Source organism: Anoplolepis gracilipes, chromosome 8 (genome assembly GCF_047496725.1).
Source record: "Anoplolepis gracilipes chromosome 8, ASM4749672v1, whole genome shotgun sequence".
Classification (NCBI taxonomy): Eukaryota; Metazoa; Arthropoda; class Insecta; order Hymenoptera; family Formicidae; genus Anoplolepis; species Anoplolepis gracilipes.
The window spans coordinates 7,698,348-7,718,229 of NC_132977.1; the positions used below are offsets into that span (position 1 = coordinate 7,698,348).

General features: G+C 32.2%; 5 protein-coding genes across 6 annotated transcripts in view; 3 read left to right on the forward strand and 2 right to left on the reverse strand.

Annotated features, from left to right (window-relative positions):
• The first annotated feature begins 74 nt into the window (after nt 1-74).
• On the forward strand, nt 75-2,205 carry Med7 (mediator complex subunit 7). The gene is made up of 3 exons (XM_072897535.1): nt 75-711; nt 834-986; nt 1,093-2,205. Exons 1-3 carry the CDS (start codon nt 382-384, stop codon nt 1,291-1,293), a joined length of 684 nt encoding a protein of 227 aa, XP_072753636.1. The 5' UTR covers nt 75-381; the 3' UTR covers nt 1,294-2,205.
• Nucleotides 1,909-7,538, reverse strand: Cass (apoptosis inhibitor cassowary). Its single transcript, XM_072897487.1, has 9 exons — nt 7,340-7,538; nt 6,278-6,439; nt 5,319-5,484; nt 5,083-5,243; nt 4,799-4,996; nt 4,494-4,685; nt 3,920-4,303; nt 3,645-3,795; nt 1,909-3,561 (listed from the first exon to the last, which is right to left on the reverse strand). The coding sequence occupies exons 1-9, from the start codon at nt 7,412-7,414 to the stop codon at nt 3,473-3,475; spliced, it is 1,578 nt and encodes a 525-aa protein (XP_072753588.1). The 5' UTR covers nt 7,415-7,538; the 3' UTR covers nt 1,909-3,472.
• A 458-nt stretch (nt 7,539-7,996) lies between these two features.
• Abp1 (Actin binding protein 1) lies at nt 7,997-11,203 on the forward strand. Its single transcript, XM_072897869.1, has 5 exons — nt 7,997-8,235; nt 8,941-9,109; nt 9,323-9,555; nt 9,659-9,836; nt 9,924-11,203. The coding sequence occupies exons 1-5, from the start codon at nt 8,153-8,155 to the stop codon at nt 10,671-10,673; spliced, it is 1,413 nt and encodes a 470-aa protein (XP_072753970.1). The 5' UTR covers nt 7,997-8,152; the 3' UTR covers nt 10,674-11,203.
• Nucleotides 11,204-11,480: 277 nt separating this feature from the next.
• On the reverse strand, nt 11,481-13,499 carry Clp (cleavage and polyadenylation specificity factor subunit 4). The gene is made up of 4 exons (XM_072897870.1): nt 13,302-13,499; nt 12,405-12,608; nt 12,027-12,216; nt 11,481-11,953 (listed from the first exon to the last, which is right to left on the reverse strand). Exons 1-4 carry the CDS (start codon nt 13,402-13,404, stop codon nt 11,590-11,592), a joined length of 861 nt encoding a protein of 286 aa, XP_072753971.1. The 5' UTR covers nt 13,405-13,499; the 3' UTR covers nt 11,481-11,589.
• Nucleotides 13,500-15,199: 1,700 nt separating this feature from the next.
• Nucleotides 15,200-19,882, forward strand: part of LOC140668615 (uncharacterized) — a 117,392-nt gene continuing 112,709 nt past the window's right edge. Inside the window, exons 1-4 of one of the 2 annotated variants that reach the window (XM_072897788.1) lie at nt 15,200-15,532; nt 16,518-18,961; nt 19,035-19,168; nt 19,746-19,881. In XM_072897788.1, coding sequence (XP_072753889.1) covers nt 16,657-18,961; nt 19,035-19,168; nt 19,746-19,881 — 2,575 coding nt within the window. In that variant the 5' untranslated portion in view covers nt 15,200-15,532; nt 16,518-16,656. Of the gene's footprint in view, nt 15,533-15,552; nt 15,697-16,517; nt 18,962-19,034; nt 19,169-19,745; nt 19,882 lie in introns of those variants that run through there. The other variant, XM_072897789.1, reaches the window with a different exon arrangement.

Below are 19,882 nucleotides of genomic sequence, written 5' to 3' on the forward strand. Positions count from 1 at the left end.
CCAGGATCGTAGAAACAACGAGACGAGCTGGACACTGGACACTCGTTGACTCACGTAATCTGAAATGTGACAAAATGGCGGACTAGAGTGACCGTCTGTCATCCTGTCGCTTTGTTTTTCTTGCAAGCCGTTTATACGGATTGTCGTATACAGAGTTTTCAAAAGCGTAATACGAAAGAGACATCTTTTTGGTTAAAGAAAAAAAAGACACTTTTGCTTCTCTCGATCAGAGAATATCGAGAGAATACGATCTCGATTATGTGTTTATAGAACGTGGCCTAACCTATTCACCTGCTACGTTTCAAGTCTCGTTTCTCGCGTCGATGAGTTGAAAATACTGTTCATCATCGTGATCGGTGATCATTGCTGAGATATTGAGACATGGCAGCACCCGAAGCGATACAAGTCAGTTCTCTGCCCTTACCGCCCGTTCAATATATCAATTTATATACAGACGAGAATGTTCGTCGTGGAAGAGCTCCGCGGCCACCGCCGCCAATTCATGACAGTTACTCCATGTTCGGGAATGTGTTCAATGCGGACGACACGATTATCAGACCGTTGGAGGCTCAAGGAATTAAAAGACTGTATCCGCAACACTTTGACCGTCGACGTGAATTAAAGAAGCTCAATCATTCTCTGCTTGTAAATTTCTTGGACTTGATAGACTTACTTGTTCAATGTCCCGACAGTCCCAGACGCGCGGAAAAGGTGATGTATCTGTAATTCGAATGAGCTTTTATTAGTTCGCATTGTAATTTGTAATATTATTTTGAGTTTGTTTAAAAATTGTAATATTCTTATAACTATAATAATAATAATTATTTTTATAGGTCGAAGATTTGAGTTTGTTATTTATCCATATTCATCATTTACTGAATGAATTTAGACCGCATCAGGCTAGGGAAACATTACGAGTTATGATGGAATTACAGCGTAGACAACGTCATGAAACAGCACTGCGCTTCCAGAAACACCTTGAAAAAGTATATTTATTATTAGTATTTTAAATTTCTACAGTATTTACACACACATAATAATAGTATAATGATTTGCAATTTTTATTAAATGTTGAATATGGCATTATTCCAGGTTCAAGAAATATTACAGCATGCTTTACAAATGCTTCCGGATACTTCAGAACTCGATTCTAAACTTGCAATAAATACAGATATTATGGAATCTGTTGATAACATGGGTTGTAAACAACAAACTCAGGATCCATGTAGTCCAAGCGATCGTATTATGTGTAAAGTGATAGATGATATGATTTCTTCGAATGGGATATTTTGAATGCTAATTAATTTACAAAGGATTATACTATAACAATTATAACATATATAAGTTACAATGGTGATATAAGGATAAAATGTGATCTTTTTCAATGTTATTTATTTACCTTTTTAATGCAAGGATTAGATATTTAAGAATTGAGAATTAATTTTAAGAATAATATTGAAATATAGTTTAAAATTATTTCTTGTTTCTCAAGATTATTAATAGAAATAATTGAAACGCATTATCTTTTATGATATATCCCTTTGTTGCTTACCTCTATAAACTGCTCAAAATTGCTTTAAAATTAACATTTTATTTATACATTAGCAATACAGAAGTTTGATCAATTATATATCACTGGTATTCTAGTAATATTGAAATATAATACAATGAATTGAGATTATTACATGTGATTGTGCAAATCCAATTGCATTTAACATAAATAATATGTAATTATACAGTTTTTATATACATTTTAATGCAATATAAATATATGTAGAATAAATTAGATAAGTAATACATACACATATGTTTACCTGTTTGCTCTTAGAATCAAATGTATTTTTACTAGAGCTTGTTTTTTATTCTTATTTTATTACTCCTTATATTTACTGAATAAAAAAACCACCATTTAGTTAAATAATATTATTTATTGAAATAATTAGCAACATTGATGAATTGTTGATAACACAAACGTTTTTACACAATGATCATGGATAGAGGAAAGGGAAAAATGGAAAAATATGTTTTAAAACTCACCTCACAAACAGCAATTATACCAAGAAGATATACATATATGACAACAAACATATAATATCATTAGTTGTGTGCCTGAAATAGAAAAGATATCAATTAGCTTCTCCAAATCATCTCTGCCTCTGCATCCCTTTCTTGAATGGTCTCTGTAAAAAAAAAAAAAAAAGAAAACAAACATATATATATAATTTTATACAGCTTTGGCCCAATCCACAATTTCCACGTCTCTTGTTAGTATGCTTCCTGCAAAAGAAAAACAACATAATAATTGCAGCTCCAATTCCTAATCTTATTTATCGAAGAAACATAGATTCATATAAAATTCATTTTTAATAGAAAATATTTAATAAATTTCATTTCTAATTGAAAATATATTGATCCATATATATAAGTGTAAGAAAACTTCAGATTTTAGAAAATATACATTTAAAGTGATATATATTCACATATGTAAAGAATATATAAAATGTATGTATATATGAAAAGCAATATATATTATATTCACTAGATTTATGGATTCTATTTACTAAAAGAAAAAACTTAAATTTTGTGCAAGTATTGTTTATCAACACAAAATTATATCTAATGTTTCTTCGATTAAATGTTTCCTTTTATGCACGACTGCTTGTAGATCCTCTTCGTTACACACTGATCCTGTTGACAAATATGAACAAATATAAAATTTTGGAAGGATAAGGAAGCTAATTTAGGAATGGATATGTAGGAGATTAAATTTTTGCATTCTTGAAGTTTTTGATGAAGAAAGAACACCGTCCATTTTCATATGCTTCTCTATCCATGATTTCTGTGTCTATCTATTTATATGCTTCTCTATCGATGATGTCTCAATTACGTTATTTGAATTTATGCATGCATCTTCATTAAGGTTTGTTTCAATTTCCTCAAGCACAGTCTTGATAAGTTTTGCATTTTGTGATCTCTTCTTTCTTCCTTTTCTGATATATTCCATCTTCATCAATTAATCACACTGTATTATAAGCATACAGTGCTTCCTTTTAATTTTGATACATTTGTCTGTAATGCATATGATTTGCATTTCTGTTTCACAGCTTTATATATGTCTCGATTTCCATTGTGTGCAGAGTTTATATTATAATTAAAAGATCTAATGATGATTACATTCTCTTAAATATTTTTCTCATTTTCTGTTTGGAAAACATTAATAAAAATTTGAAGTTATTAATTTTCCTCTTTTTGTTACTTATCTGCAATTTGTCAAAGAGTTTAGGTAATGATAAAATCATTTCAATTATACTTATAAGTATGAGAGCAAGAGAATTATATGTTGTAATGTGTGATGATTTTATAAGTTTTTTGAAAGTACTTTCATGTGTAATCTCAAGATGGATAAGCACTTATCTCATCATTCCAATCTTAGTTGCTTTCAATTTCATTTTTTAATGACTTAGTTTTATAATTAATAAAAATTCTTTCGCCATGGACCACGACCTCTTGATCTGAATCCACCTCTTCCTCCAAATCTGTTACCCTTAAATCTACCGCGACCTAAAAATAAAAAAAAAAATAAATTAATTAATATTTATCTTAGCTTTTTCAAATTTTAATATTATGTATCTTTAACTATTTACCATAATTCGATATGTTTGAACTGTATTTGCCACTTGGAGGTGTATATATTTCTCTTTTGTTGCTTTTATCTTCTTTACTACGTTTATTTGCACCATTGTCATTTCCAAACGTAATTGGGGTATGTCTTTTCTGAGCAGAATTCTTTTCACTCTAAAACAGACATAACAAAATTAAAATTATAAAAAACATTATCTAAAATGCTCACAGGTGTGTAAATGCTTTGTGTGTGTGTGTGTAAATTATTTATTATAAAATACTCATAAAAATTAATTACCTTCTTGTCATTGCAAGGTGTTTTCCATGAGAGATGTATTATACTCTTAAAACTAGGAGGTGAATGAAATAGATCTTTGATTAAAGTATTGATGTTATTAGTTGTTTTTAATGCAACAACCTTTAATTGATTTTCCTCAGATTTCAATTCTTCTTCTGTTTTTCCACTAATAGCTTCACGTAATTTTTTTATATAACCTTGAATGCCTCTTGCAAAGTATTGTAATCTTAAACGAAATTCCTTGAGTTGTTCTGGATCTTTGATTAGAAATTCAGGAGTTTGCTTACACAGTTTATGAAAAGCATACATCAAACATTCCACATGACTAAATTGTAACTTTGGTACATCAGTAATCTCTGTAGCTGGAGGAAGTGGCATATAAGTCTGAAATACGTAATAAATGATATATTGTGATAAACGATAAACAATGATAATTTTGATAACCGAGATAAAAACATCAGATATATATATATATATATATATATATATATATATATATATATATATATATATATGTGTGAAGAAAATAAAATAAAATTAAAAAAAAATATTAAAAGAAAGACATATTACTCACAATGAGCGTATTATAAAGTTGTTGAACTTTGTCCTCGGGTTTTTCAATACTTCCACAAAACACTGTTAATTCAGCAAGCAATTTTAATAGTTCCAACTGAATATCTCTACCATCGGGAGAAGTCATCAAAGAGAGATGTGGTAAAACTTGCACACAAATATATGAAACAAATTTTGACGAATCTATCTGTGACTGAAAAGAAGCAGAAATATTTAAATATAAATAAATATGTAAAAAATATTCAACTTTGTTCTAAGATATCTTTAAATGTATAACAAATATAAATATATATCCTATATACATACACTGAAGAATGGAAGAGCATGTTTAATACATTGAACCAATCTACTCCACTGTTCAACGTTAGTATGTTTAAAAGGTACAGACAGTTCAGCTTGTTCTATTGTAATATCAACCAATTCTTGTTGACCAGTAACAGTAGATCCTAGTCTAGTCCAAGCAAGGATTTCCATGATACTGTGAAATTCATCAGCAGTTACATCCTGCATATAAGAGAAAATACATCAATTAATAAAGAAAAAATAAATATAAACATTTGTTATAACATAAGAGTATAATGAAAGTTTACCTGTAATACTTTTTTACATTCTCCAATCAACAAATCTTCTGGTTCCTTTGTAATAACGTCGTGTCCTATTGCTTTCAGTTTAGTAGCTAAAAATTTTATACAGCGTTCTCTCGTTCCATCATCACCATTAATGATTTGACTGAAAAATCCACTTAAAGTACCTGCAAATACAGAATTGTTATAATTATATTACATAAATGCAAAGTTTTTATATGTATTTATAGTTTTGAGTATACCTTTTGGATCACTCTTCATAAGGGACATAATACTGTTATGTACAACTGATAATTCCGAAGAGTCTTCAGCTTGCAATAATTGTGCTAAGATGTCTGCAATTCTTGCTGTATGTTCCTTATTATCTTTACAAAGAGCTGGTAAATCTTTAATAGCTTGTTTTCGAATCTGTAAGGGAAACAAAAATATATTATATACATAAATATGATTAATTATTTTATTTAATTATTGATTAATTAATAAGTAAATAAATAAAAGCGGCTCACTTTATTCTTAATAATAAAACAAAAATAAAACTATAGAAAACAAATGTATCATAAGTAACGGTTATAATTCAAGACTTTACAACTGCACTAATTTCTGTACTGTTTTATTATTGATAATATCTATTGTGACCTGTAAGTAGAAAAAACTTTTTTCTGTATAGTTAGGTTAGGTTTAGTGACTCTGATTTTTACTTTTATACCTTTCATTATGTATAAATAAAATATAAATTATTATTATTCACAGGATTCATTTGGTAGTGTTAATCGAGTCACTATTTTTGAAAAATATTTCCTGGTTTAAAAACCAAGAATTTCTTCATCGAAATTTGTAATTATTCAACTTCCCATCATACAGCACATAACTTACTCGAATCTAATAGCTGTTTCTCTTACTTTTTGCTATATTTTTCTGGTTTTGTGCTGAAGAAGTCTCAAAAAAACAGGTTTCAAACGTTTGCCTTAATTTAGATGTAACTTTTCATTAAATTGTACCAATACATTTAATATTATAATATATATTTGTCCTCTAAGTATAGTACTTTGAATTGTTTTATAACCGTTACTTATGATACATTTCTATAGTCTTACTTTTGTTTTATTATTGATTAATTATTATATTAAAGCTTTAAAACATTTTTGTTCAAAAATTACATACAAATAAAATATAAAGAGTCAATTCATATTTGAAAACTTACAGCCATGTCTTCATCTTCACATAAATCCAATTGGGCATCTATAGCTTGATCTGCTAGTTTTGGAAAATGCTTGAAGAACCTTGCAATGAATTGTGACGCTAGCCGTTTTTCTTTAGGTGATCCTTTAACTGCTGTCAAAATTTCCAAATACTCCTTTTCATGCTAGAATATAAACATTAATATTATAGAGAATAATTTACAAAAAAATATAATAGTTTTTCTTTAGTAAATTCAAGTAAATTTGTTATAAAAATATTTAATATATTTTACATAAAATTGAAAAAAATCCTTTGTCATTATCTAAATGAAGAGCTGTTATCAAAAACTACAAATTAGACTTTCTTAGATATAATTCAAATAAAACTAAATGAAAACATTAGTGCTACACAGTACAATAAAATGCTAATTTATTCCACGAGCAATATTTCTTTCTACGTATAAAATTAACACGAAACTTCTTTCTCTTTTTTATATCACATTATGTAAATATGCTTGTAAAAATTATTGTAGATACATAAATCAGTTACAATATATATTCAAAAATTTCCAAGATAGAAAATTAACAGTAGATTATAGTGGCTCTTCATACACAGAGACTATTATCGGCAAACTATTATAAACTTTTGTAATGTAAGGATTAATAGTATGCAGAAACTTATAAATTTAACTACGTATTGAGACGTATATTAGAAATGCATACATGCTCGGATATGTGCATAAATTTATACATTGGGGTTAAATATGTTAAATTTATGTAAGGCATGTGTCCTTGTGTGTTGATAAAAAAAAAAATCTTACAAAAGTCATACTGTGCAGACACACCATGTCAAGACGCCACGCACATCTTCGATTTTTCGAAGACATATATTGATGCTTCATGGAGCGAGAATGCCTGCGAGTGACGAGTGAACGATGCTTATGAGATAAAAGTTATGTTCGACATAAGAGAAAACGTACTACTGGAATGCGCAAACAAGAAAATAGGTACGCGGAGCAAGTTCCTTCCAGCTATATTTAACCGCTATTTAGCGGCACGATATAACCAATGTGGCACGTACATACCTGCACCAATTTATCCTTAGCATCCGCGAGGATGCCAAAGTTTTTGTACAGTTTTTCAATACTGTCAGTACTCATGGTAAAGCTTAGGCGTGGCCTTCTACAATCGAGGACGCAAGTTACATGCACAAAACGCAATTGAAAGTCGAGATTTTCAGTCGAAAGCCGAATATATGAGAGCGGCAACAACCATGGCGGCGTAACGATACCACCTCACCTCTCTTTGAACAAAAAATCCCTATCTATCCGGAAGTAGCAAACTATAGATGTTCACTGAGCGCCAGTGAGTAGCTGTTCGTGATTGGTATATACTCTTATATTCTAAAAGCTACGCCAATCAAGAATAACCGCTCACTGAGCGGTTTGTTTTCTGAATGCACTCTATACATGGGCATTCTCGCTTCTTTTATCCTGATTGGTCAATTAATTCAACAACTGACAAGTAGATTTTCGAACGCGACCCAGGGTGTATCAATTAATAAATTAATGCGCGAAATTTATCCAATTATATTCTTTCGTATCATTTTAATTAATATTAATCGGTAAATTTAAAGGGATAAAAAGAGCGAGGATTTCTTTTTATTCTAATTGACGAAAATGCTAAGACAAGTAGAAATTGCTAGGAACATTATGTTATAAATGATTGGCTACGGATAGGGCGTTGACATTAGTCGAAGAGCCGATCGGCTAAATGGCTTAGGCCGAGTGATATGCGTGTGTGATATTTGCGTAGTTTTGCGGTATCGCACTATTGTCCTTTTCTGTCATCTACCATAAATTCGCCTGTATTTGTTATGAATTAATTTAGCCAGAGACATGTCAATTAATCTGACGAAATACAAAGATGCCTTGACGGCCGCTTGGCACAGCGTGGTCGACGATAAAGTGTCTACTAACTGGTAGGCATATTATATACTTAAGTTTCTCCATGCCTTATCTGTCAATCAGACGAATATACTAAGTAATATTTGACATATTGTATATTTCCCGTCTGTATCGGACCCTGCCAAATCATAATATTTGTATAGATTAGATATAGATTCCCGGCAAATATTTATTGTTTTCGTATAAACATCAGGTCTCTTTGATAATGAACACTGTCATTCTTATCGATTATCAATGACTATCGCATTATAACGGAAAAAATTGATAGTATAACTTTTTTATTATTTATTCTTTCTTTGACATATGATTGTTTTATTTGCAAGTAGAAAATACAAGTTTTTTTTAAGATATTTATCTCTCTGTTGATAAGATGTGTTATTAAATATGTAATCATTTTTATAAATAAAACATTAATAGAAATTATTGAATCTGATTATTTGGTTATTCAAAATATATACATATATATAGTTTATAATTGTATATATTTATTTATAATAACATAATTCATTGATATAATTCATGATGAAACAAATTTTTGTAAATTAGTAGATTTATAAAACTATAAATCATTGATATAATTAATCTCTTGCTTTTATTCAAGATTTTTCATAAATTTGATAACAAAACAAATCTTATTCTATATCTTATATTATAAGTCTTGTTATTCAATGAAATATATTGCGTGATTGATAATTAATATACATTTCTATTCTTGTTAGGGCTGTGTTTGGTTATGAAGGGCAGACAAATGATTTAAAAGTAGTTGGAACGGGAAGTGGTGGATTGGAAGAAATGATTGATCGATTAAATAGCAGTCACATTATGTATGCATTTTGTAAAGTCATTGATACTAAAACAAGTCTACCAAAGTGTTTGCTTATTAATTGGGTAAGTGCTAAGAGACCTAATAGAATTATAATAAAATAAAATGCAATTTATAAAATAACATGATTTTATACTATTCATTTTTTACTTTTACTAAAAGAAAACAGAGCAATATAAAACTTTTAATATAGAACTTTTTTGTGTCCTATGATAATAATGATAATTTGTAGTCTATATAAAAGCTTTCACATGTATGATAAAATACATTTTTTACAGCAAGGAGAAGGTGCACCAATTGTTAGAAAAGGAACATGCGCTAATCACATAAGAGATGTAGAGAAATTATTAAAAGGTGCACATATAACAATTACTGCACGATCTGAAGATGATGTAGAGGTAGATGCAATTATGGAAAAACTTGCGCGAGCAACAGCCTCCGCATATAAGTTTAATGAACCTCGTGGGGAAAATGAAGGACATACGGGTCCTATTGGAACAACATATCGCCGGTATATTTCTATCATAATATTTACATTTTAAAATGCTAACTTTAATCTCTTAAGTTTTAAATAAGTAATATTATGCAGTCCCTAACTAATATATACTTTATAGAGTAATCCCTGAACAAGAGATAAATGCAACAGAAAGAGATCAGTTTTGGCAAAAGGAAGAAATGGAAGAGAAAAAAAGATTGGAGCAAGAGCGAGTCCGTTGTGAACAAGAACGACAAAAGTTAGAAAGAGAAGTTAGAGCTCGAGAAGAAAAGGAAACACAGCTGAGAGAGCAACAAGTACGTTGTGATCGAATCTCGTATTCTTCGTTCATATATCATATGTATCTTAGATATTATACCATCATATAAAATCGTTTTCATTAGGTAACTGCTAAAGAAAACTCGATCGCGCGACAAAAGATGGCCGAACAACGTGCCGAAGAAGCGAACAACATACGCAATCAGATGGCTGCACAAAATTATAGCAATGATCACGAAGATGATCATAAATCACGAAGCGAAGAGTTACGAAGACAAAGGAGCAAAGAGACACAACAGTTGATAGCTCAAAGAACAATAAATGCTAGAGCGATATTCGAACAGAATTCGGCAGCCGGCCAAATGAAGACAAGTTCGGTTCAACAGTTTTTATCCAAAAACAATCATGTGGAGTCCATGAGGAAAGCATTAGAGGATGCTCAGCTAAAGGATCAGCCTGATGTAAAATCTTACGAGGAAACATTGGTCGCAGAGAAAAAACTTCCAAATGTAGAGACAATGACGACTTCATCGTCTGCAGTGCCTCAATCTCAAAACATTAATCAGGAATTGAAAACAACAGCGAAGAATATACAGTCGGAATCCGAACAAACAGTAGAAACTAAGGAACAAGTCACTGAAAATGAATTGTACAACCAATTGGATGGCCCATACTTATATTTCGATCCGGAGAACGTGGGAATGAAAGCCAGAGCTTTGTACGACTATCAAGCCGCTGACGATACAGAAATCACTTTTGATCCTGGAGATATAATTACGCATATAGATGCCATCGATGAAGGCTGGTGGCAAGGGCTTGGGCCTGATGGAACTTACGGACTTTTTCCTGCTAATTACGTTGAAGTTATTGATTGAAGAGATTGACTATCATGCAACATGATAGGACGATAATTTAAAAAAAAAACGATTGAGAAATTATCCTTTTTTCTTCTCTTCATAATTATCCGCATAAAACCATTTGCGAAAATTAATACACAACTGATCCTTATATTATAATTACAGCTATGTCTTTAGATGTAACTGACCCACGTGATAATCACTAAAAAGAACATTTTTATGACAAACGTATTTAGCATATTTGATAGTGGTTGAGATGCATGTCTTCACAACGTTCGCGCCTTCCATGCTATTGTTTAATTTTAAGACAGTTATTCAAGAAGTGAGCATACACAGTTAATCTTTTAATTAGTAAAACATCATATTTGATTAAATGTTAATTGTACCGTCGACATAAAGTGTATGTCTTCCCAGCAGGTCATACAGGTTTTATCTGATATAATTAATCAATATTACATAAACATATATCTTTTTATAACACCCTGTATCAGATGCTGATGTAGCAATAACTAAGAATCTTATAATGTCCACAGAACTGTGTCATACGAAACTGTAATAGTTACGTTTATTCAAACATATATCATTTTTAGAACAATAAATATTTCAATTTGTTACAGTTTAATAACGGAAGAAATTTAATGTTAAAATACCTGCTTAGATATATGAAAAAAGCTACTTTTTCTTTTTTTTTTACATTACATATTTTAAATATTGGTGCTATTTTATTACTTGTATCCAAAAAGAAAAGTATGAAAATGCTTCCTTTTTGTTGTCGATAGTTGTTGGCAAAAAATAGCGGCAATAAAAGAGATAATATATCGATACGTTAGATATGAAATTATTTTATTGTATATGAGACAAATTTTTATAGATAATTAATAATGAGATAAAGTAGCATCACAATATTCATGTTACAAAAATAAAACAAAGAAAATCATCTCCGATAATTCTGATTCTGACCGCCACCTCCACTACCTGCATGGCTTAAAAACGCTAAATGTCCTTTCGGACATTTATTGGCATAATGACCTTTCTGTCCACACTTGTAGCATGTCACCTCTTCGAGTGGTTTTTGTGGTCCTCGCGATGGCGGTGGTCCATTATGCATATTCATATGATGTGGTGCGTGAGAATTATTTTCAACATCTTGCCTGACTTGAGCCTCTCGTACATCGGGAGGCATTTTGTTACAATAAATTGCCTTGTGACCACCTTCTCCACAAAAGTGACAGGTGATCATCACCTTTTTGCCTTCCTTTGGTTGCATGTCTTGTACAGCTGGTAATTCAAACCTTGGACTAAACAAAGATTAAGGTGTAGATATTTCAAATACATTTCAACATAATGGATACTTGCATTTTATCAACTTACTGCATAAATTTGCAATTTGACCCTTCTGGACAAAAACCAGCTAAATAAGCCATACAAAGAACACGTCTAACATGTCGATGTCTGCACAAGGGACCATGCCTACAGAAACCACGATCGTACCATGGACAATCTCGAACTTTTGTCTCAGGATCAATGTGTAGAAATGGACATTCCTTATTGTGACATGCATCTATAATTAATTCCATTTGTTTTGATATAATTGTCAATTTAATTGATATAATTAAAATATATATTAAATATTACATGAAGAAATTATTATATTTAATTCTTTTATATATATAAAGTATTAACAAGATATGCAAATTTTTAGTTTTTTAAATAATAATAAATGCACAATATTTGTATTAGACTACTTACTGAATCTAGAATAAAAATAACATTCCGGCATTTTTGTCATGTCATATTCGTGCAGAAATTCACATTGATCACCCTTTTTACAAAGACCTCTTAACCAATGTTTACATACTATTGTGCGATCACCGCGAACGTGTCTAAATGGACATGATGCTCCTTTACTACAAGTACCTCTTGGATAAAATTGACATACTGCAGCAATTGATTCTGTAAATTGAAGAAAAGAAAATTATTTATTAACAATTTTACATTTTCTATATAAAATGAATCTGCCTCTTATAAAAATATTGTACCATAGTAGTAAACATAAAATTATCAAGTCTAAATATAATTAACAAAATTAAAAAAAGAAAATTATACAATTGTAGAAAATATATAACCAAGAGAATAATATACTTTAGAAAGACACAGTCGATTTATTTTAAGTAATTCTATCAAGAGAAAGGAAAAAAGATCTTAAGATTTACTTGTCAAAATTATATACATTTTTAAACACACATATTTTTATATAATTATGTTATAAAAATAGTTTATCTTCCATTACTAAATATTCAAAGATTCTACTAGATTATTATAGAATTAATTAGGAGATTATATCATAGAAAAAATTATTAAAAAATTCATCAAAATATCTACCACTGTGTATAAAATACTATATATACCATGTATATATATATATATATATATATATATATATATATATATATATATATATGTATATATATTTTTATATATATATATATATATATATCCTGCATATATTGTTGAAAAATTATGCTGCATATTGTATGTTTTTATAGATTGAAATAAAAAGACATAAAAATAAATGTGACAATATTATGCTGTGCACAAACTTAACCTAGCACAGTCCACTATAAAAACAAATGTAAAAGAACGTACTGTCCATGCCGGTGAAAGGTAATGGAAGAGCTCCATATTGTTCGTCAAGAGCAATTTCAATATCAAATTGCATATGTTCGACGTTTGCTACTACGCATTCCATTGTTATTGCAAAAATCTAAACAAACAAACACAAAACACTCATGCCCTGCCTATTCTGAACTGCTAAACACTACTAAACACTTCTGACTTCTGAACAGTGATGTCAGATTTGGGACATGCCGAATAGTGATGGAGGGGATAAGAAAATCGCGCGCACATTTGACAAGCTCGGCGCTTCAAAATAGAAGGAGATAGATGTACCATATTCTATCTCCTTCCTATTAAGCAACGGACTCTGCTTTTTGATTTGCAAAACAGCGTTAAATGTTATCATTTTTTGTTACTATTATATTTATCAAAGTTGTAAGAATACCGATATGTTTTTATCAATTAAATATCTCGAAATATTTTTTGATATTTGATAATTTCTTTTATACGTAGAATGGATTTTATACGCAAAAAGAATTATTTAAATTGATTTTACGTTTTATATATATATATATATATATATATATATATATATATATATATATATTCTGATATATATTAGGCTTTTGCTTCTGAATTTTTGAAATCGTTGCATGTGTACGCAGCCAATTATCATACAGTATCCCTAAAAATGTAAAGTTGGTATTAGAATCATGGTCGATGATTGCAACTTGAATTTCCCTAGTTCAATATTTATTTTATCGAAAGTTTGAGATTGTGTATTGCAGACTGACATGAGTACTATCTTCGCGCGTTTGGTACTTTATCACATATTGATTAATTAAAGACTCATCTTCCTGAAAGAAAAATTCGAGAAAGTATTCAATACGACTGCCGTTCGCATATCGATACGTAAGTAACCTATTAATCGTTTAGCTATAAAAATTAGAAAGATTTATCACACGCATACGCATACGCGCGTTTTGATATTTTGTCTTCCATATTGAATGTAATAAATAAAGTATGGCAATAATGTTATTAAATTAATGTATTACGTATATATTTCTAATAATTGTACAAAAATATTTCGAATTTTATTTTTACGTTAAAAGAGTAATTGATTGATCTGCTGTTTCAATTATTTCGATATTTTGAGCATCACAATATTGCTCGACTTTATATAAATTTCGAACGATCAAGACATTGAAGGCGCCAAAAGCGAATTCGAATCACTCTCGCCATCTTTCGCGCTTGTTGTTGCCTAAAAAAAAGATCTTGAGCGTTGGGCGCCAAAAAATTGTGGCAAATGTCTCTCATCAAGTATATGATGTGCAATATCGCCATATATATTATTCACGATTTCGATTTTGTTAAAGTGCATCGAAAGTACATTTTGTGTGCATCGATCGTTATCAGGTTTATAATACTTGATCAATAATAAATTAATAAATGTGCAAAACAAGGATATCACGCTATTTTCTGATTTTGCAGCACTTTGTACCGCACCGTCGATGTATAAATTTTTGATCATCGATCACGTTACAACTCATCAATCTTTCTTGTGTCACTAGAATTATTTACCTATTGCTAAAGTAAACTACGTTAAACAGCATAATTTATTCATTTAATTGAGAACAAGTCTATATTTCATTAAAATAACGCGAATTTAATTTATCGTTAATTAAGGACAAGCCTATCCTAACAGATATTAATCTGCATAAAAAAATCCTATGCTCATCATATAAAAAATTAACTCCATTCGCATAGTTGACGTAAGAGAATGATACGATGATCGTGAGAGGGAATATGATCCGTGGAAAATTCTCGCAGGCGTTAGAACGCGGAGCCGCGAGGTGCTGTCATCTGGCGACGACTGTAGGACCTCGCGCTTCCGGCACTACGTGACAGAGGGCTTTAGAGTGGGAAAAGTGGGGGAGCGGCGCGAGGAAGAAAATGGCCGACGAGGCTACGGTAAAAGGGCAGGGACGTCGTGCGAGGTGCGCGTTGCGCGACACGAGATTGCCAGTTTCGCGATAGACTGCGCGAAAAAGGGCCGTCGAACTTCCGCCGGGGAGGGCCCCACGACGTCGCTCGCGGTCGCGCGTCCTGCTGTGAAAAAGCCACAGAGACACAGGGATCGAAGCCCGTCATCGTCTGCCGTCACCTGTCGTCGATCGCTGGTCAGTGTGCTTCGACTCCGTCGTTTGAAAAAAAAGCGCACGCGGACCGAGTTTAGCCGACCGAGGAGGGCTCGCCGAGAGGTAAACACGATCTCGTTACTGGCACTTCTGCCTGCCGTCTTCTTATCAGCATCCATTCCGTCTCGTTCCCGCGTTGCTAACGATAAGCGTCGTCGTCGCGATCGCGTCGCCGCGCGATTGCCGTTCGTGAGATTCTCCGCGTGCGACGATTGATCGATCAGCAGGTTGGTGGTTCTCTCGCTCTCTCGCGCACTTGTCAGGGCCACTTGTGGCCGTCCGCCAGCGGCCGTTTTTTTTTTTTTTTTTTTTTTTTTTCTTTTAAAGGGCGTACTGCCGTCGTTGCTGTCATCGTCGTCGTCCTTGTGGCGTGGTGGTTCTCGTTTTCGATTCGCGTCGTCCTGTGGTGTGTCGTGTCGTGTACGAGCATCTTTGTCCGTCATCGTGTACACGTCGCGTGCACACGTCTGGAAAACGAGAACGCACGCTCGAGAAAAGTCTGAAGGGAGAGAGAGAGAGAGAGCGGCGGACACGGTAAATTATTTATCGCGCGAGTCCTAGAGCTGTGTATGTCGTGTGGAGAGAACCGAATCGCGACGGGCGCAATGAGATTTAAAGGGATCGATTTGTCAACAAGTCGATGAGAGAGTGCGCGCACAGTTCCGACACGCATTACGGCGGCTTCGCTCGTGTAGTTTTATCACCATTTCCGTCGCGCGCGTCTCTCGCGAATCCTCCTTTCGATTTGCGTGCAGTTGTCATTTTATTATACATGATTCGTTTTTTTATTACGGATTGATAAGACGTGGTAATCGTAATATCTTGCTTGTGAATATATTTTTGATTTTTGTGTTCGTTTCTCCCTGTGGAAAATATTTTTTATCGCTGTATAAAAAAAATTATATATATATATATATATATATATATATTGCAACAAAGAGACGCGATAACAGTTAATAGTTGATAAAATATTTGTAAAGTTATTATATAAATAATAATCGCGTTTACTGTTTGATCGAGATGTTATTTGCATTGGAATTGTTTACAGATAAATCCAGCTCGCGAGCCGTATCGCAATTATTAAAATCCACAATGGCAGTTAGGTAGTTGTGGAAAATTAAAATTGAACATTCGTGAACTTTGAGTATATTTATTTATTTTGAAAATGTAAAGAGAAAACAATCATAATGAAGCCACAGAAGAAGGCTGTTGTTGCCAGAAAGGCAACTAAAATGCCAACAGTCGCCAAGAAACGTCGCACATTTATAGAAAAGACCATGTCCGATGTGAGGAAGGAGAAGAAATCAAAGAAAAATGACAAAATGGGAGACCCAAAGAAGAAGATGGACAATGATAAGAAGAAATTAGAAAAGGTGGAAGATAGGAAAAAGTTTGACGACAAAAAGAAAATAGAAGAAAAAAGAAAGGAGCGATCTGATAAACCAGATGAAAAGAAAAAACAGTTAAGCAAAGATTATGAAAAGAAATCTGACAAAATTGATGAAAGGAAGATGGAAAAAGGAGATGATAAAACAAATAACGAAGAAATAAATCAAGAGAATACGGATAAGAAAAAATTACCAAAATGTGAAGAGAAAGCAAAATTAGAGAAGCAATTTGTTGATAATAAAAAGAAGATTGAAAAAGTGGAAGATAAGAAGAAAAGTATAAAATTCGATGATAATGTAAGTATGGAGGATAATGTTAAATCTTTAAATACAATGGAAAATAAGGATGCATTTGAAGATAAGATTGATGCCCTCTCTCCACTTACTAAAAAAAGAAGCAAAGATGAGAAGAAGAAAGATGTCAAGCTAATTAAATCTGATGTTAAGACAATATCGAAAAGCTCTACTGTGAAAGAGAAAAAATCTGAACGAAAGAAAATTTCCGAGAAGGATACGGCGAGCAATAAACTTTCTTCTGCTAAAACAAAGAAAGATTCAAAAACGAAACAAGGTCAGAAAAAAAGTGTTACAAGAAAAACAGTTCTGACAAAGAAGCCTCATTTATCGGTGGTTAAAAGATTGGTGGATAAAAAAATCAAGTTAGTCAAGCCAATTAAAAGCGAAGAAGTGAGCGAAGATGAGGATGCAGTTAAAAAAGCAAAGAAGAAAAATAGTAACATTGCCAAGAATAAAATTTTACAAGAAAAAAAACCAAAGTTGGCCAAGCACATGAAAGCCAAGTTGCCTCAGAAACATTCAAAGATCAGTGCAGTCTTAAAAAGGGAAGATAAATTGAAAGCTTTAACAGAGAAGATAATGGCAAAAAAGAAAATCGAATTGAAAGAATCCGAGGAAACTGAACGCAAAAAGATGGCAAGCAAAGATGAAACTTGTCAAGGGCCAGAAGTAAGTAGCATTAAAAGTGAAATCGTAGAGGATTCGGATAAAAAGAAAGAAGAGAATTTACAACCAAAATTACAGGATAATAAAAAAACTACCAAAAGTGGAAACAAAATTAGCGGCAAAGCTCCAAAAAAAGCAGGGAAAACAGTAAGAGTACAAACGGAGAGCAATAATCAAACATCAACTTTATCCAAAGATGTATCTTCCGAGGAATTTAATAAACAAACTAAAGTTTCTGAAGATGGTGTAAAGTCTGCGAAACAGGAACAAATCAACGCTGAGAACACGGTTGAATTAGATCTAAAGGTCGAAGCAATGAATGGAGAGAGTGTCAGTGGCGTTACATCTCAATCTGACTCGGAAGACGATTTTGACGATGAATACAAGAAAAGTAAGCAAAAGGATGCCAAAAATAAAGATCGAGCTAACTCACCGTCGGACGCGCGAGGAATGCGACTTTTTGGCTTTTGGAGTAAACCAAAACCACCCAGGGTCGCGTCATTGAATGCCTTGGCTAAAGTTCACTGCCTCTACGAAAATGAGACCGGCGGAGTTTATCTTGGAGGTTTTTGCAAGTCGAAACCCGAGAGAGAAAAGGAAAAGCCGAAGAAAATGAAGGAGGAGAAGGAGGAGCAGCCGCGTAAAGAGAAGGAGAAGGAGAAGAAAGTCGAATGCAAAACGGAGGACAATGTTTTGAAAAGAAAATTGAGGAATGTGCCAGGATTACGTGGCAAACACTGGGATATGTTGGAGAGCTCGTCATCTTCGTCTTCCTCCGATGAAGACTGCGAGAAGGAAAAGAATGCTGAACCAAGCAAGAAGAAAATGACTAAGAGAAGGAAGAAAAACGAGGAAGTAATGGATCTGAAGGACATGGTTGTTTGCAAGAGGATGGCCAGTCTTAATGCCACTGCCATTTTGGCTGCTTCCTATTCCGATGAGAAAAATCTTTGTGGTAGCAGCAGCAGCAGCAGCAGCAGTGATACCTCCAGTGAGTCGGAAGTAGAGATAATTAAAAGACGTAGACAAAATGACTTGGACGATAAGAAGAAATCCAGACAAGGTTCCGATCCGGAAGAGGTTATTAAACCATCCAAGAAAGTTGTCATCGTTAATCAGGACACGGACGTCACTATCACTGGTAATTAATCATGTGTGGCTTAAGCGCGAAAATTCTAATGATCTTCTTATTACGATAACAAATTTTTTTCAAGGTGTTTATGTCAATCAAACTCGATCCACCCACCATGAAGGTTTTTGCAGTATTGCTGGTATGCAGTACAGAATCAGTTCTACCAGTCATACTCAAACTGCAGCTACCGCAGTGGCTACTGAACTTCACGATCAGGTTTGTGTTTCATTCAAGATTGTTTGCTTCTCATTTAGTCAGATAAACATTCATTTTACATCATCCACACATTCAAAATAAAAGCTATAATTTACCGAATACATTCCTAAAAAGCTTTAGACAGATACGATATTTTTATTACTTTTAAATAGTATTGTCGAAAAATCAATAAAATTATTAATTATAAAGTATATAAGATACTATATTCAACAAAATATCACAAATCTTTGATCTATAAATTTTAGTATTAAAAAAAAAAATTTTTTTAACTTATAGAAGCTAAAATTAAATTATGTTTTCGTTTCGTTTGTTTATTATAATGTATTAAATTAATATAAAGTTCTTTTTTTAAGAATGCTCATGTATATTGAAAAAATGTATACATATACATTTATATGTATATATACACATATATATTTCTATTTTTACATTTATATTTTTTGTAATGTTATATTACTTTATATTAATATTATTAAACAACTCAAATTATTATTTTTATCAATTAATCTTTTTATTCAAATTTTTGTTGTTTAAATGTGTAATTATAAATATATATATTTTCTCTGTTTTCATTAAGCAAAAAACGGAACAGCCTTGCAAATCCTACACACCACTAGGTGCATTATCTTCTATGCAGCCACCAGGTAGCCAGGGTAATCATCCTAACATGTCACCTCGCAGGCATTCAGCATTCTCAGCTCCTCATCAACACGG